Source organism: Argiope bruennichi, chromosome 3 (assembly GCF_947563725.1).
Source record: "Argiope bruennichi chromosome 3, qqArgBrue1.1, whole genome shotgun sequence".
Classification (NCBI taxonomy): domain Eukaryota; kingdom Metazoa; phylum Arthropoda; class Arachnida; order Araneae; family Araneidae; genus Argiope; species Argiope bruennichi.
Genome location: NC_079153.1, coordinates 119907956 through 119928051, shown reverse-complemented (window position 1 = coordinate 119928051; position 20096 = coordinate 119907956). Strand labels below are relative to the sequence as shown.

Below are 20096 nucleotides of genomic sequence, written 5' to 3'. Positions count from 1 at the left end.
ATAATAGCCTTCTTTTATTTTGAAACTCTATGAATCTAATTATCAAATTTCCTTTTAATTAATCAAGTGGCAAAACATTAGGTAAGTATCAAACAAAAAAAGTTAATTCCTTGACGGATAGAAATTGGCCCTTCTTTTCAGAAAAATAAATTTTTAAAAATTATATAAAAAACTCTGTTGCCTAAATATTTATCAGGTATTGAAAAATTATTATAAATAAATATTTCTAATTCTAATAATATGGGAAATTAAACGGTTAAAACATTGAGAAAATATAAGCAATAGCATGAGATTCAAAAGGATTATATTTAATAAATCTATAATGTGAATATTTTTTAGATAAGTGTTTATAAGAATATTAGAAAAGTATGCAAATGTCTTATTTTATTGAAGAAAAGTATAAACATTAAAAAGTGTGCAAATTTATATTTTACTTCAAATCAAAATAAATAATTTTAAATATATATATATATATATATATATATATATATATATATATATATATATATATATATATTGATACATAAAGTAATAAAACTCTTAAATGCAATATTTTAAAATAAACATACAAAACTTAAGTTTTTCAGGTTCTTTATAATGATCCTTCATTTTTATCAAGAATTCTTTATCAGTAACATCTTCAAGTATATTAAAAAACTCTTCTTTTTCTCCAGCATTAATAAAACGATCGGAAAATTCTCGAGTGCATTCGTGAAACCAGAATTTAGTCAAAGCAATTTTGTCATGAAGCATTTCTGGATTTATATCCAAAATTCTATACAATACCTGTAATTTGAAAAATTATTATTGTTAAAATAATCTTTTTAATTTTGAAATGTTTTTGATTATGTTTTTAATTTTGAAAAACTGTTATTCAATGACATTTCTATCTGGCCTTTTAAAGCTATCAAAGTCAATACGTTTTCCGCAAATTTGAAGATACGAAATCTCATATTTTGTTGCATCATATGTTAAACTTACATCCTTTTAAATTCTTTATTAATTTATCTTCTAGGTTTCATTATATTTTTTTCCATTAAATACCCATGTAATGAAATATCAACTTAATGAAACAAAAAAATAATTTGATTCTATAGAACATTATTTTTTGCCTAATAAACAAAAAATTCAATGATTGTCTAAAATTAATCTCATATTGAGAAATTATCAAAATACTACTATGATTTTAAACTTTCATTTGATAAAGGTGAAACATGAATTGCATTCCTCGCTTCAAAAATGCAAAGTGGATCAACAAGATTTGACTGTTCTCAAATTTATTTTCAATTATTCTGTTAATAGAACAAAGCACAATTAATATTCATATTTGCAACTTTCTATTCATGCAGAAAAGAATTCTGCAGCCATGTCATCATGATCCTAGGCGAAAGAAATAATCTGAAGTTAAAAATTTTAGAGTTTCTAGCACTCAGCGTTTTTTATCTTAAATTCCAGACTGAAATGCAACAGAACACTGCTTTCTATCATAAAGTTCAGAGTTTGCAAATTAAATATTTAACAATAGATGTTCTTTAAATAATTAAGGCATTTTAAGAGTGGAAAAGAATGATTCAATAAAATTATGCAACACAAAATTTAAAAAAAAATTGATAAAATATCTGGATAGATGTGCTTCAAATAGGTTACAGATGTGCTGGTTAGAGTTTGTCCTGGATAGATGTGATGGAAGCACTTCAAGTTTCCCTCTGAACAATTTTCAATAGATTTTAAAATTAATATTATATCAACTAGATCTGGCCTATTGAACCAATTATTCCCAGTTGGGTTCCACACTTATGGTGCTCAGTATCAGAGTATTGTTTACCCACATTTTAATTTAACAATATTATTAGAGTCGGATGAAGCAGGACGAATGCATGTGCCTTTCCAAATGGATTGAATTCAATTGAAGAATTCGAGAACTTTTTTTTTATTTATTTGTAGCATATAAAATGTGCAAAAGAAAATATTGCAATCTTCAATAAAATCAACCTTGAGAACTAGACGACTCTCCAAGTTTCAGACCTTTAACAGATAGAAAAAAATATATTTTTGGAATTAAATCGGTCTAACATGATAACTCAAACGTATCTAGGGAAATTGCATATATGAATTAAAATTTTAAATGAAGTTCGTCTGCATGAAATCCGTCTAATGTCTGTCTGTACGTATAATTCAAAAACCATAAGAGCTAAATAAATTAAATTTACATATGGTTTTATAAAAATAATTGTAGAAACGTAACATATTTTGAACCAAATTCATGTAAGGGTTGACTGTCTGTCAGTTTATTTGTTCATGGTTATGTAAAAACTGTAATTGAAAAATGTAACTTAAGTAAATGAAAAATGTGATGTGTTCTTATCACCAAAATTTTAATTTCATATTAAATTTTATTTTCTAATTAGAGAAAAGAACTCTTTATATAATTGTTATCATTATAGCAGTAAGCGCATAGTACACCAACATTTTCTAAGCATATTACAAAGTTGAAGGAAAAACATTCAGGTTGATTTTTTCCTTCTTAATTCTAAATTTTCTTCTTCTAATAATTCTAAATTTTCTTAAAACATAAAATAAAAATAATAATAATAATATTTTTAAATCGGACCCTGCTCCTCTTAAGGCTGACTCTGATATCAGCAAGTACTATCAAGTTTAAAAATAACTATAATTTCATTTTATGTACTACTTGTTAGTTCTGTCCATTTATTAAGTAATGACTAAAATAGCTCTACAATAAAAAGTTATTAATGCAAATTTTCATAGAAAAAAAATATCCGAAAAGATTTCAAAACAAAAAGAAAATGAATATTAATGTGGACGCAACAAATATTTTAATAAAATATCTACAAATCCTTACTTTTTTTACATCTTTCAAACCAAATACATAATGAAGTTTTGAAGACACAGGCAAGAAGAAGTTTTTCATTGATTTATAAATAGCCGTGCATCCTAAAGTAATAGCATTTAAAGTTCGGCGAATCTCGATGTTTGAATCTGAAAATTTTTGCTTTAGGAGTGATATAAAAATATGCTTCATTTGAGATTCCTGAAATGGAAAATATAATTAGAATTCCAATGAACTATAAAATGCCAAATTTTGTGACTTTGGCATATATTATTCAAGTATTTTGTGGGGGCAAAGTTAGCTTAAACTAATTCTAAAAAACTTATAATACGAACTTTTAGTTTGAAATGGAATAGCATGATAAGGTCAATATATAAAGAGAATCATGTAAAAAAAACAACCACCATTCATTCATTATGATGTTCATTATGATCTTGTTAAATAAAGAAAGTATTATGAAAGAACCAAATACAAATATTTATCACTAAGAACTGTTTATAATAACTTAAAAAAGTTACATATTATTTAACATTGACGGGAAGAACTCCCTATTAATAGAGTTCTACAATGCAGTTTATGCAGAATAAGATTTCAAATTAATATAGAATGAAATGCAGAATTCAACAATAGAATAGTAATAAAAAAACGAGAAAGATAAGAAATGAAAAAACGAAATATACAAATTCTGCAACACTGAATTTTATTTTATACTTCAAATGACTTTTATATTCATTTTTGCTGCAAATTAACTACCGAATTTCAGGCTTATTTTCCCTCCGGTTAAGAACAGATTTTGAGATGAAATTTTGAGATTAATGCTTTCCATAATAATTAAAAATTACAGAAATTGCTACTTATAGTGTCATATTTAAATTAGAGTTAAATTTTATAAGCATGAAAAGCAAAATATTTTACCTGAGGAGCCAAAACATTGATAATACTAAAACGGTTGAGAAGTTGTGCAGGAATTTTGTTCTGGTAACTACATGGAGATCTTGCAGAAGCTAAGAAACTTATATTCTAAAATGTGGAAACTGCGTATTATGAAAATGCAAACAGCATATTGAATATTTGTTGCAATATACTTTAACAAATAAAAATAAACATTTGAGTACAGGTCTTTGAACTACATTTGAAAGTGAGAAAAGCTTTCATTTCTAATAATTTCATTTATTTGTAAAAATAAATAAGCATTAAAAATAATAATGAAAATATTAACAACTTGACTTTAAAAATACCTGCAAATGATTGAGTATCCATTTATCTCTATTATACCAAAATGCTCCATCAAGAATCATGTAAAGCAATTCTAGTGATGATTGAGAGCCAAACTCATCAGTTTTACCTTCGTCAATGTCATCTAAAAACACGACCATTTTTTTACCAAATTGAGGCAATAATAATCCTCCAGCCTTTTTGTTCAATTGTCTTTCAAGTATTTGTTGCAGTAAAAAGGATGAAACCTATTTCAAGGGAAAAAAAAAGATAAAATACAAAAAAAGATAAAATAAAATAATTTATATTTACAATATAAATTAATTTGAATATCTATCTAATGAAGTCACATTGCTCCTCTTGAAATTTCGTTATACAGAAAATTCATTAAATGGAAATTTGTAAATTAAGATATAAAAACGAGAGAAAAACAACAACAAATAGTTAACATTTATCGTCCATTTACTAACTTTCCCAAATATCTGAAACTGTAAGAAAGTCTATAATCTTGCTTTTCATAATATTAATTTAAAAACAGCATTTTTATATAAAATTTTTCTTAAAATTTAAAACACATTGTATGTGATATTTTCTTGAAACGTTAGTCCCTTTTGAACTGTCTCAAATATTGTTCGAAATTTCTTCATTATCATTTCCTGTACTATATTATCTTCAATACTTTTCGTAATACTTCGCTATGTGTCATGGCCCGTAAAGTATTCAACAATCCCAATGTTTCCGTGGGTGAATTTATAAAGCTATATATTCTGTAACAGAGTTAGCCAACATGACACAGATTTTGTTAGAATTTTATCATGTAAAAAAATAACGTAATAACGTCAAAATAGCATATCTTTTAATTTGTAAATAAGATAGTGCATGTTTAAGTCAAATGGAAAGAGAAATTTAATGCAAAATGCAGTGCAAAATTAAAATAAATTCATAAATATTCTGAAAAAAAAACCTTTTTTTTTACTTTGAAAAACTTTTCTGAAATAAAATAAATTAGTTTATTTATGTTGTCAAGTACACACTTTATATTAATTTTTAAAAATCGAATTTATCTCTTAAAATTTAACCATTTAAAATCACACAAAGTTCCTATATGAATTTATAATTACAATGGAACTTTAATATATAATTTCAATTTTAGAGGTATTACAAGCAGAATTTTTTTTCAAAAAACATTAGAAAGGAGTAATAAAGTATTCACTGAGACTTATTTACATAACAAGATAATGAGATAAAATGAATAATAATGAGTATAATGATCATAATCAATGAGTTTAAAGATAAAAAAGAAGGAAAAATTTACAACGTCTTTCTTATATTATATATATATTAAGATGCATGTATAGAAAGGTATTTTATAATAAAAGATTATAACCTGAGGAGCAAAATTGATAATAGAGCTCAGATAATCCTTTTTTTCAATTTCATACAGTAAATTTGTTCCGATGATGGTCTTTCCGCAGCCATTTGTGCCAATAAGTAAAACAGGCCTTGCTTCTCCGAGAAGTAATTCAGTAATACTTTGATAGCTTATAGTAGCTGCAGTAGGTATTAATACATTTGCAAAATGCTGGCTACAAAGGTGAAACAATTGGTAAAATAAAATATATAATAAAACAAATAATATAAATCATTAAAATGTTATACAGGGTATTCTGTTAATGGCTCGACAACTTCAGGGGGATGTTAGTAGACACTAAAAGGAGGAAAATGGAAAGGAAACATAATGTCGCAAATTACACTGAGAAAGTGAAAATCGCAACAAATGTGCACAGGTTTTGATGTCAAGCTGGAAAGGCAAAAAACTGCAATAATAACTTAAAAAAATTAAGTTGATCGATTATTACAAAAGAATTTGGAAATGGCAGTCACTGATGTCATTGCAAGTCTCAAATGACGCAAAAAGATTTCGGACGGGCTGGAAAACATCAGAGGAAGGTATGCTTTTGATGTCTGTCATAGCGGTAGTAATAGAACCTTCATTAAATCCTTTGGCGTCACATTAACGAATAAATTAAGGTCCCCTGAGTAAAGTTCAGCTAATATAGAGGCCAAGAATGTGTCCTGCATACCCAATACATCTCCTCGAGTATGTAATATCGAGGTGATTACACATTCCGCGTGATAAATGTGCAAGACCCTTTCTGCATGAACTGTATGCCTTTATGCACTGTAGCAGACATAATTTGCAACATTTCTGAAAACAAGGCACATTGTGCCATTTAAATGTTCGGACAGCAAGTATAGCTCCAAGAAATCATCACGATTAATGATTCCTGTCCACATTTTAACATTAAATCTTTGTTGAGATTTCCACAGTACATCGGCATGGGGATTATCCATCGCCGACGTGTGTGCATTATATGTGCACTCAGACTTTTAAAGCTCTTTTCGAGATTTTCATCCTCTCAACGTGATGGGCGACATTGTATTCCACAGCAGTTTTTGTTTTCCTTGGTGCCTACAAACAACTTTATTAATTTGTCGGCCCTTTAATAAACTACCCTGGGTTTTTAAAAAATATATAATGAGAAAATTAATAAGCTTATCATTGAAAATTATTAATTCGTATCTGTACTTAATCAATAAAAAGATAAGGGATACATGCTAAAAAATTGTTGGTTTCAAAATAATTTTTTTACACAAGTTTTCAAAAATAAAGAAAGTAAAGGTAAAAATAAGTTTAATATATTTTTTAATTAAAAAATTTAATCTAAAACCTGGTGTTATTTTAAAGTAAAACTTCCTGTGTGACCATTAACGTCCAAGATCATTATTAAGTATTGCAATTTAAGTATATAAATGCTTGCATACCCTATTTAGAACAATTAAAAAATTTAAATTATTTTATAATTATAAAAATAAAAATTTATGCATTATTTTGCATTCCAGTTACCATTTTATGTTTATTTGCTTATTCACATCTTACATTAAAAAAAGAATTCTTCTGAAAATTATTAGTATGAGATATCATAGCATTTAAATTTAATCAAAAGTTATAATCACTGAAATTAAAAACTAAATATGGAATTTATTTCGTAAAATACTTTTCAAAAACTTATTCTTTTTATATTTTTGCCATTAATATGTTTATCTCCCAGTTTGCCAGTTATATGAAAATAAAGATAAAAGAATTAGAATCTAATTACCCAGGATGAAACTTCAGTTTATTGTTCGGATGAGAAGTCCATCTAATCCATTCAAAACTCTCATCCAAACCATAATCAAAAACGGATGGCAAGTGTTCCAATGACTCATCTAAACCTTTTATGAGTGTATCAAATGAAAATCGGCCCTGCCTATCAAGCATTGCTCCAATAGACCAAATAACAGACATCCAAAATATTCTTGACAATTTTTCGGTTTCGATTTTATCACTCAAAATCTGAATCATGAAAGAAAGCATGCTATGATTGGCGACTAAGATATATATTATTCATTAAAATAATTATTAAAAATTTCAATTTATGAAATTAATTCAATATTTAATATAAATATAATAATTAATTTCCCAGATATCTTACTTTTTTGTAATAAGCATCAAGTATTCTAATAAATGATGATATCTTATTTAATGCTGTCACATTAGGGATGCTTTTAAGAGATTTAGAACTATAATCAAAAATAGCATCCAAATATTGATCAAAAAAGTTTTCCAAAGTCTTTCTCATGATGGAGCTCTCCAAACTCTGAAGCCATGACAGTGCGTACATTTTCCAATTAACTGTTGAAATGTCATGATAAATGATTCCACAGTGCGACATTATATTAGGTGAGCAATGAGTCAGATTAGTTGTTTCAAAAATTAATAATACCTGTAATGAATAAAAATATTGCAAAAGAATTTTGAATTGTATCTACCTAATTTTAATTAATATTCATTTTTAAATTACATTCATAATTAAAAAAAACGAAAAAAAGACAATGAAAGTACATACCATGATGAATAAAAATTAATTAAAATACTGTAATATATACTACATTAAAATATAATTACTACATTAAATATTAATAAAAATATCCTATAATTACGAGAAAAAGGTTCATTACATTTTAATTTGCATTCCAATTTATTTAGGGGATAGATTTTTCCACTTTTATAATGTAAAATTAAATATTATTGAATACCTTTAACGATATAAAAAATAATAATTCCTACATACTAAATATTTGATAGATTTGAGAATAATATAGACAAAAACTTAATCTCTATATATTTTTTTCATTTTATTAAATAAATTTCACATAATTTTTTTACATATAAGTGTTATTATCATATATATTCGTATATTTAGCGCAATTGAATTAAAAACTACTTTTCAATAGCTGAATATAGTTTAATTTAAAAAAAATTCTGAAGAGAAAAATAAATATTTTTGAGAGCAATCTTAAGTACGAGATGGTTAAAAAAATGAAGCAATAAATCCTTAGAGAAAAGGCTTATTTATAAAATCTGAAATACACAAAAGTAGAAAGGAATCCGCGTATTTTATTTTCACACATCATCAACATAGTTACTGAAACATTTATGCCATCAGCTAACTAATCTCTCTATACCGGCATTGAAGAAATCGGGACCCAGGATACGGAGCCAATTAACGATCATTACCTTATTCGGTATCAGTTCTGAAATTCTTAGTGTTCCTTTTTCTCAGATGACGGGCACACGTTTTGCCACCTATAACGATACGATGCAGGAATGGAATACCTCCCATCTATTATTGCATTAAATGATGAAGAGACATTCTCTCCCTGGTGTCTTCATTGTCTTTGAAATTGTTGCAGTAACCAGCGGAAACGCGCCTTCCAATCAGGCCCTTTTTCGTGCGCAATATTCAGTATACTCCTAATGGAGATATTGAATTCATAATCCCTATCACATGAATGCGACGATTCGCTCGAGTCAGCTGGGATGTTTTCTTTAAACAGAGATTTAGGAGAGATACGGCCAACTAGCTTCATTTATCGGTGGTGTTTGAATGCAGTGATTTTCGATTTTGTTTAAACATGAGATTTAATGCGCAAATGAAATTTGTGCACCTCGTGAGAACTCTAGTTGCTTTATTTTTTTAACCATCTGCGTCCATAACTTCTTCAGTTTGAAAGCAAAAGCTACAGGTATAACCAGATATTTGATAGAAAGATAGACAATAAGAAATTAGAATCTTACGCTCAAAGAAGAAAATATAACAATTCTTCCTAGAAGTAAGAGGAAAGAAAATAAAAATCTCACGAAAGTAACAATGTAGTGACGGCTTGTCTATAAAATCTACAACACTTTACAAAAAATTCTGGTTTTTTTTCTATTTTTATTTAAATATTTTTCCACATTGAGAGCGGAATAATCAGTGGAAATAAAATAATAATAATATTATTATAAAAAAGAGAGAAAACGAAAAGGAATAAATATGTAGGAGAAAGAAAGAATGTGACTCCACTTCGATTTGAAAAGAAAACATCAAAATTCGCTCACTGCGTATGGGTAACTAATATATTAGAAGGCGAAAAAGTGATATTTACTCCTAAAGGGCTGAGCGCTATTAGAACTAGGAATTTCGTAGCTCTAATTCGGCATCCAACCAATCAGATGTTTATATGTTCTGTTGTTTATATTTTTTATGATGCTGGTTTCACTATTTCGCGAATAAAAAGATCAGAATTTAAATTTGAAAATAATTAATAGAAAAAAAATAATGCAAAATAACAAAATCTTTAATGCAGCCAAAATACTATTTCATTATAGGATAATTATGAAACAAATTTTTTTCTAAAATTGTAAGGAATGTATAATGAAATTTGGAGAAGTTAATTAATGATAAATGCTGTTCAATTAATTTTCCCAAATAGCGATGCTTGCTTTATGACGATATGATACCAAATAAAACGATGCTTGCTTTTATTTTAAATATGTTCAAATGGACAGTCCGTGTAAGTTATAAGCAAGCATTACATAAATTATCCTAAAAATACCTCAAAGTATTGAGGTCAAATGGTCCCTCAAAGTTGTAAATTTTTAAACGTTTGTGAATTTTGTTTGTGAACAGATTGTTTAATAAGTTTCACGCACAAAGAAATTAAAAGTTATTAAAAGAAATTAAAAGCACAAAGAAGTTAAAAACTTCATAATTATATGACTGAATTTGAATTTTTTTTTCTTCCCAAATTTCAGTAGAATCAAATTTTTTAATCATATTATGTTTGAAAGAAGTGTTTCCCAGATAATATTTCTTATTGAAGTGTATCCTATTATAAAATTACCTTTTAATTCAAAAAATGTATAAAAAAATAGAAAAAATCAAAATGAAATCATTGATAAATAAAGGCTCCATTATCCGAGAGCTATTTCATCATTTCAGTCACCAGTTCGATTACTTTAACTAAACAACCTAACCTTTGAAATACGCCTTTCAAATTTTTAGAAAATGTTAATATTTTATCTGATTTTTGTTAATGGTATAGCTAGCCATCACCTCATGATATTATTTATTCTTTTTACTCTGAACAAAAGAGCTGATAAATACCGATAGAATTGGTAATAGATTGATTAAATGGATATAATCAAACATAAAAATCAAAAACAATATATTAAAGTATCACGAAAGAAAAATTCCCAATTCCACAAACCTCGGATGAAAGCAAGATTCTTTCTCCATTAGCAGTCGTTAACACTTTATTAATATCAAGTAAGGAATTAATGCTTTCTATCCATGTTGCATCCACAGGTCCATTTAAAACAATCCATCTTTCACCGGCACGGGCATCTTGATTGGCTTCTTTCAAAACAGATGAAAATAAACCGTCCACCCAAATTCCATCTCCAGAGAAATATCCATATAATTCACTTAAAGTGTAGGCTTTTGAATTAAAACTATAAACCTGAAATTACCAAATCAGCAATTTTTATTTGATAAAAATATACGATTGAAAAAATTTACAGAATCATATTAAAAGTGATTCTTTGAATATGCCTTCACTATATTTTTAAACATGTTTTTCTAAAATATGTACTTTATAACCTTAGAGGAAAAAATTTTGAAGTTATAAATTTTCTAGATAAAGATACATTGCGCAGAATTTTTTTAAAAGAACCGGTTCTTCTGTAACAAAACATAATAATACTACACTTACTTTCTTGCGATTTAATTAAAAATAGCTTAATACAGAATGTAGTAAAAAAGAAATTCGATGAAAGTATTATAAAAAAAAGTTTTATTTGTACATAAATAAAATTATAATAAATCAGAAAATTAAAAGTAAAGATGTGATGCCAAAAGTCTCAGCCAACCACAAAGTGCTTTCGTCACATCCTTGATACTAATTTTCAAAATTTTTAAAAAAAATTAATAATCAGCTTTTATTATTTTGAGAAATGGCTCATTCAATTTTAGTAAAAAAGATGTTTATTTATTTTTTAACTAATAGTTTTATTTTATAAAGCCTTCTACTTACATTAACGGACTGATATTCTGTATCATTAATTTCATGAAGATAAAAATATGTTTCTTTCAAAGTTTCCCACGAAGTTGATTTTCCACTTCCACTTTCTCCAACAAGTATGATACCATGATAATAATCTTTGATTTCATGAAGTTCGTTCACTTTTTTTATTATAGATGATTCAGGTTGTAGCGATCTTTTTAGCAGCACTCTCTTTATTTCTTCCGTAATCTGAAGTAAAAATTATTGAAGATTCAACCACAAATATTTATTTTATTATATGATTTTGATGCTAGCAAATATATTAAGAAGAATCAGAGTTGCAAAGAAATTCGTACGCTAGGAAATAATTCCTGACTTAAGACAATATTCTTACCTTAGAGAAGTCTTCACTCATTGCTTTAACAGTACCAAATACAGTTTCTAATAAGCTTTCAAATATATGTATATCAGATGATTCTAATTTTGGTATAGTTGTATTTCTCAGACAGCTTACAATGACCTAAAAAAACATTAAGCATACAATCTTCATTTCTCTCAATAATCAATGAACAAGAAGAAAAAAAGATACACAGGAGAGTCCCGTTATTTGATATTTCTGTATAACCGAAGAGATTTTAAGTTTATTAAAAATCATAAAACGAAAAATTCACACTAATTTTCACTATCGCTTTATAAACCGATTGTCCATTGGTGTTTATGTTCTAATTTGAAAAATATTGCAGTAGAGCCGATGGTCACGAGACACCTGGGCTGCGTGACAACTAAAGCTATTGGAGAACTCAAAAGCTATTAATATATTGTAATATGAATATCTTTATTAAATTTGTAAGGCAATTTCTTTACTACCAATAATTTACTTTCATTTTCAAATTGATAATATTTATTTTAATACGAGCTGCCTTTGGCGACCATCTAGTCAGATATGAAAATTGTTTACGTTATTTCCAAATAAATGTCTAAAGAATAACTTAATTTTCATGCTTACACCAAGAAAATATTTTTGAAATAATATATATAAGAAATTAAAGCCACGTTATTTTAACAGCCTTATATCTGTTCTGCTTATTGCACATATGAATCATTCGAGTTCGAAGTATCGAACTCGGGATTTAGATGAATCATCACATTTCAATCTGAGTCTGCAAAATATCTGTTTAAAAATGTATATTTTTTTGAACACATGCTTTGAGCTAGGCGGATAAAATTTGGAATGTGGTCTTCACACCAATTTTGTATATTTCGCTTGAATTTTGAACGAAATCAATTTATAGGAAGTCTATTTGTCGGCTGTCCGAAGTGAACACTATAACTGCTAAATGCAAAGAGCTAAATAAATAAAATTTGGTTTACAGCTTTAGAATCTAAAGTGCAAATGTTCATCAAGTTTAGAATCCGTGAAAAGGTTGACTGTTTGTCGGTCTGCACTTTTTGCTCGTATATAAATGCGATAACTAAAAAAAACAACGACTTTGTTAAATGAAATTTGGTGTACATTTCTAACATTTAAAGTATAGATTTTTTTGGTCAAATTTTGAATGAAATCTGAAAAAGGGTTTACCATCTGTTAGTCTGATTTTCGAAGCATGTTAATGTGATACTCAAAAATGCAGCGATTTAAATAAATAAAATTTGGTAAGAGTTCTTGTTATCAAAAACATAGTTCTGTGTCAAATTTTGGTTCCAAATGGTCGAAATGAAGACACCCATATGCATACACGATTCCTTTTGCTTTATTTCGAACCGCAAAACCTTCATGTATGAAATTCCGAAAATAAAAATCTAAGCAATGGTAGTGTTCACAACCTTATTTATGCAAAGGAGGAGACGGATAAAACCTTTATTAGAGAATATTCATTGAATTCATACATTTATTGCAATTTTTTCAATTATAAATACCTCTAAATCAGACAGCTTTGGATTGGCTCTTTTCTGCTTTCCTACATGCTTCAAAAAGGTCGTTATCGTCTTCAATCCAAACTCATAATGTTCATGTTTGGACAACTGATCTTTTGCCATTGTAAAAACTAATTTTACATCAGTTGCCATAGCCTAGTTAAAAATAATTAATTCTTAAAATAAATTTGTAAAAAGCCAATGAAGGTTGTTAATAAGTGAGAGGAAAAGCATAGATTCGAGAATATTACTTACAGAAAACAATCTAGTAGAACCTCAGCATTAAATTTTTAAATTTCACAAACAGAACAATTAATCTTTCAAAAGATAGCATTGATAACATAAAAAGTAAGAGTAATATAAAAACGCTATTAATATTATTTTTATTGTTTTGTACATTTTTATGAAATAAAGCTAAAATGTTATCATTATTTATTAAAAACTATTTAATTACTTGCACCGACTAATTAAAACTATAATGTTTTAGCCAAGGCCGTTTTATCCAATGGGCGAATTAAACTGCAATCTAAAAGTGTCATTGATCCAAAATTCTCTAATAATTTGCTGCACTGGTTTTACTTTAATTTCAAAGTATTAATCATTTTTTCACTAAAAAAGTATTTAATTATAATTTTAAACATGCTAAAAGTAAAAATAAGTTAAAGGCGGGAAACTAGATCAGTAACCAATTTTGTAATGTTACATAAAAATTTATAACAGTTCGCAAATATTTATATAGAGGCAATCGTTGAGAAAGTGTTCAATTATTAGCATAATAAATTTTTCCATCGTTACCAATGATGAAAAAAGTAATTCCGTGTCGTAAGTAATTGCAAATTCAGCAATTACTTACAGCACTTTCTTTAATCTCTTTATGAAGCGCTATATTAAAGAATATTATAAATTGGTATTAAATTAATTAATTAGGTATTTGCTTGTCCCAAAGGCGCTCAAACTCCTATTTCCGATGTTGATGGGACATCAAATTACTCTTGCTCAGTTATAAAAAGCGCATTTTAAGACGGCCCTGGCTTTTACTTCAAAAGTTGTTCTATAGAGAGTTGGAATATACAATGAAGTGCCAATGAATTAGAGGTGCATTTTGCAAGAATTGCAGAGCTGCTTCTTTACTTCTGCATATACGTGGATGTTGCCATAGAATACATGTAACAAAAATATATCATTTTTTAACCATTTATTAAAATGTCAATGACTAGTACAATCCACATTTAGAAGCTTTCCATAGAGATTAAGTAGATATTTAATACAAAAGTCAAAACTTTTAGAAATAGTTCTAGAAGGGGATTTTCTCATTCTCATTCAGGAGTGCCGGTCAATGATTGTTTGGAATATTTTCAGTTCATGATGTATAGAATCTTTGATACCTGAGAAAGACGTTCAGATTACATTAAATATAATGATTTATTTGAAGATAAAATTGATGCATTTCGGTATATGAAGGAAAGTGACTAATGATTACCATCTGGTTTATGAAGCAATTTCTTCCTAAGGAAATCGTTACCAAAGAGATCAGACTTAAATCCTACTTCCATTAAGAAAATTCCGGATAAAAAAAATTTACAAGTGCACTGCTTACCGCCATATCCTTTGCTGATTTATATGAATTGCTAAGCTGGATAAAAATCAGGAACACAGCACTAAACTTGCTGAATCCATGCCTCAACATGTGGCAACTATTATCATGATCAAAACAGTAACAGCTCATTACTAATTAAGCATCTCAAATTCAATAGCATTTCAAGGTAAAATAAAAATTTTACATATTTTATATAGAAAATGGCACTTTATTGGTAAGACTGAGTGCAGGTGAAAATACAGTGAAAAATCATTCAAAAGATTATATGATTAAAATGAAACCAATTTTGATGAAAATACCTTTGGATCTTTGAATCCGTAAGCAAATAAATAAACTTGTATAACAGTAAATACATCTGGTGAAATGATTGTTACTGGTATAAATGACGAGGAAAATTCACTAGTTCTAGAAGGAAAATCTGAAAAAGAATACACGTTTTTTTATTCATTAAATTTCTGAATTTATTTCATCTTTAAAATTTTTTAAATGATATAGCATTAAGATATTTTTTCAAACTGTTTGTGATGCTTTTATAAATAATTAAAGTTTTGGATTCAAGCTTTTATAAATACTTTAAATTTAAAAAAATCTAAAGCACTCTGTTTACGAAATACTTTTAATTACATTATTTAGATTAAGTAATTATTTTCAATAAGTAAAACAATTTTCAAAATTAAAAATTCATAAAGATATAAATTACACAAATTACATTCATCCACACATAGAAATAGAAATAAGTGAGAAAGTAAGAAATGAATAATAAAATACTATTCATATTTACATCTTACACCAAGATTATTTACAGTTCATTCATTACACATACAAACGAATTATTTGAGTTCTTTATTATTATTTTTCTTCCCATCTGAGTTTAATAAAAATATCTAAGAACTTTCAAAATACAACGAAATATAAAATACCACTCTTAAAAGAAAAGAATACAAAATTATTATTATGAAAATGTTCATTTTTATTTAAAGTTAAATAAATAATGCTTTTCTGAAATAAAAATAATGATTATAAGTAAATTAGCCCTTAATTTTGCTTTTCGGATAACTATAAAAATACAAATAATAAATTATGGCTATTTAATTACAATCATGTAGTATTAGATTAGTTTTGGAAATAATATGCCAAGTCTACAATGTAAGAAATATTACCTGGATTTTCTGAAAGAAATATTCCACATCCTTCATTCAAAGGAATATCATTTCCGAAGAACGAAAATAATCTTTTCTTTTCAGCAAGAGCTATTAGCACAGTATTGATTTGTTGTGCTAATACAGAAATAATCTCTTCCTTAATACAATTGTAATCTTCAAATAAGCCCCAAGCGCCAATCTATATTTTCAAATAGGATAAGAAAAATAAATATCATGCTGAAGAATAAGACAAAGATTTCACAGATGATAATATGGAAAGAGACGATATTAAATGTTTATCAACATTAAATATAAACTAAAATTAAAACGGAATTTTTTTTTTTTTATTTAACAGAAGGAGTATATCAAAAGTTTTCATTTCTAGATATGACCTAATTAATTATTATTCATATTTAAGTATATTGTCATTAGTAGTTCTTTTTTAATCTAATTCTAATGAATTTAAAAAATGGATAAAGATGATAAGGATTCAAAACAGAAAATATGTTAATTTTGTAGTATATTTTTATTAATGATACCAACTAGTGGATGTGGTCTCCCATCAAAACTTTCTTGTATACTCTCTAATAAGGGAGTTATCCCAGAGAATGCCTTGTACCAAACCTATGAAATATTAATCTTTGTGCAAATATAGCATTCTTACCGAATCTGTCGTGTGATCCTTGACGAACTTTTTGGAGATTAATCCCCGCATGCGGTTAATAATATCTAAACATCGGAATTGTGTTTGTCACTTTTCCCCAACCGATTGAAGCAAACATTTGACTCGAAACTTCATTTTAATTGCAAAATCTAATACCAAATTTGATAATTTAATTCATTGTGTTTTTCAGTTATCATATTTACCTGCTTCTGAAAATACAAACCGTCCAGCCCTTACTGAATTTGGCTCACATTTTTATAGATGTCTACGTTATAAATGTTTAAGCTCTATACCAAATTTTATCTATCTAACTCTTCTCGTTTTGTAGTTATAGTGTTAACTTATATTTGAACAGCCGGACAGACCGATTTCCTTTGAACGGATTTTACTCAAACTTCGATAGAAATCTACATATATGGTATAAAGACCCTATGCCAACTCTTATCCGTCTAGCTCGAAGCATTGTTGAGTTATCTTTGTCGCAGGCAGACGCACGGAAGGACATTTTCCAAAAATGTGTTTTTCGAATTTTGGGAGATCTAAAACATGGACATTCATCAAAATATCGAGTTCTAATTTTTTGTCGTTTACAATACTATTCGCTATACTACGTATACGAGAAAGTAAAAATAGGGTAATATTTTGATATCATTACTAAAAATAAGAGAAATAGGGAGAGAAATTTTAAACAAATTGATACAGAATGTAGTGCATAATTACTTGAGCTAATCCAGAGAACATTCGGATCAGTGAGCGATGATCTAAGTTTTCAGAGCAATTAATGACTAAAGTATATTTGCCAAGTGTAATTCCGAGGTCTTTTAAAGTTTCTGTTTTACCAGAGCTTCTGCAGCCTCTCAGTGTTGCTCCTTTATTTAAATAAAGAGCAGTAGTCAATGAAAGAAAACACCTACATTTTAAAAGAAATTTCAAACATAAATGTTTTTGATATTAATTTAGAGGAAATAAGCAAATGATATAAATAAAACTTTTACAGAGTAGAATTTTTTAAAGAATTTTTTAGCATTAAAATTTATAAAGAAATCAAATTCAAAAAGATGGTATAAAAATTATTGTTTGGTTTTAGTTTTATAAATAGTTTTTTTAAAATTATAGCAGCTCATAATTTGCTTTTGTAATCTGCAAAACAATTGTAATCTTTGCAATTCATTTTTTATTTGCATTTCTAAAATTCTAAGCATTTATAATTAAACAAAATATTTCAATGTATTGATTCATTTCTCATTCTTTTTCCATACCAAAAACTTCAATTTATGCTAACCCTATAGCATTTCTGTTGTCAACACCCTTATTTTTCATTAATTACAAAATCTAAATCGATGGATACGACATATTTTATATTAACTTTTAATATCACATACTCAGCTTACGTTAAAACACAAAATTAATTTTAAAAAAATTAAGAATTTAATTTAAAAAATAAGAATTAAAACATCGGAAATATTGAGGCTGTTTCTAAACTAGCTACAAACAAATTTTAATGTTACAGGTGCGTATCATCAGAACATGCTTTTTCAATGCTGCTTAAGCAAGTGTGTTCAGACCAATAAGAAGTTAGGGTTGTGTAAGTTGACTTGGCAACTATATAGTATGTTGTCTCTTTGTGGCATTTTTAAAATAAATATTCATAATAATATCTATTGAATTCTGTGTAGAAGTTTTCAAGAATCGTTTTGTTAAATACTGCAGACATTGTAGGATATGCAATTACTTCACAACTATTATGTTTTATATCTTACAAAGTCAACAAATGTATATAGTATATCCTTTTCATAGAAGCTGATTTGAACAATATTTTTTCAAAATAAGCCAAAACTTTTAAAATAATTGCAATCTAATTTCTAGTGCCAGGAGATATTAAAAGCCACATCAATACACTGTCTGCTATTCTGTGCATATACTTCATTAAGTATTGCATTTCAATTATTCAACAAAATACTGAATCCTTTTTTTTAGAAGGAAGCAAGAAATTTGAACATTCGGAAGTTTACTGACTACAATACAAATAAATAAATTTATTCAGGAAATTTCCGAAATAAATATATATAAATTTCCCTATGACAAGACATTTTTTTCAATTATTTCATTTCTTAAAAAACAATTAGATATTTTTACTAGGATTTAGTTGTACAAAATGAAATTAATTCCTTTTAGTATAGTATTAAAGAACTTTCAAGAACACTGACTTGAAAATTTGATAGTAATTTCTTTATAAAAATGATGATGAGTTAATCAAATTATAATGTAGCTCTAGAGACATTAATGATATGTTCTATCCAAAATATTAAAGTACCGTAATTCAGATAACTTATTTAATAATATCATTTAAGCATTCAAAAATCCATGAATTTTCTTTTTCCAATTCACATTCTCTCCTACATCTCATTCGTCAAAACCACTTAAAAATATACAAATAAAATAATCAAAGCAAAAAATATTACCTGCTTGTCACTGGTGTTATAACAAGCCTTTCCCGGTTTCCCAAATATTCAAAGCCATATTTGAAAGCACTTTTTGTTTGTCTAATGAAACACGATTCTTCCTCTGCGTAATAGCGCAAGTGAACCAGCCATTCAAAAGCACTAGGATCATTACAAACATAAGCAATAAGAGATTCAATTATTTCGCAAGAATGAACTAAAGCAAGTATTATCATCATAGTTTTCGTCTGCATCAGTGCTTCCGTTTCGTTTTGAAGTTTTATGATGAATTGATTCAAAATATCTCTCTAAAAATGAAAGGAATGGACCATTATAAAATGAAATGATAAGTAATTTAAAAATATATATGTAGTAAACAAAAATTATAATAGCATTTTGTTAAAGAAATAGAATATGTGAAAATAATGGCTTTTATGTACTACTGTCATAATATATATAAATTTTCCACTTTACTGAGTTCAGCTCAATAATTTTCAAGTACATTAGCAACAAATTCATAGGAAAACTTTAAACTAATATAGGTAAAATGTTATTCTAGTTTTAAAACTGTTATTTATTTTTCCAAAATTCTGCATGTAACTTTGTTTCTACATGGTGTAGATTATTTCAAATGATATTCATTTGCAAAATAACCGATTAAATAAACGATGTCGACTAGACAAGAATTTCAATAAGAAAAAAAAGGCAATAGATTGTGACTTTGTAATTATTTTTATAAAATCCATAGAAATAATTCAAATAAATACACTACAAAAAAATGGAAATAACAAAGTAAAAATCTTATTATCCATGATGCTAAAGAGAATTGAGACGTTTTCAG

General features: G+C 27.2%; 1 protein-coding gene across 1 annotated transcript in view; it reads right to left on the bottom strand.

The window, feature by feature from the left end:
• Positions 1-20096, bottom strand: part of LOC129962948 (dynein axonemal heavy chain 2-like) — a 127108-nt gene that overhangs the window by 49820 nt on the left and 57192 nt on the right. The window contains exons 30-44 of the mRNA XM_056076951.1: positions 19277-19563; positions 17535-17724; positions 16169-16349; positions 15308-15426; positions 13415-13567; positions 11892-12017; positions 11528-11746; positions 10703-10954; positions 7603-7893; positions 7228-7463; positions 5454-5652; positions 4090-4314; positions 3767-3871; positions 2864-3052; positions 570-786 (exon numbers count right to left, since the gene is read on the bottom strand). Coding sequence (XP_055932926.1) covers positions 570-786; positions 2864-3052; positions 3767-3871; positions 4090-4314; positions 5454-5652; positions 7228-7463; positions 7603-7893; positions 10703-10954; positions 11528-11746; positions 11892-12017; positions 13415-13567; positions 15308-15426; positions 16169-16349; positions 17535-17724; positions 19277-19563 — 2989 coding nt within the window. The remainder of the gene's footprint in view (positions 1-569; positions 787-2863; positions 3053-3766; positions 3872-4089; positions 4315-5453; positions 5653-7227; positions 7464-7602; positions 7894-10702; positions 10955-11527; positions 11747-11891; positions 12018-13414; positions 13568-15307; positions 15427-16168; positions 16350-17534; positions 17725-19276; positions 19564-20096) is intronic.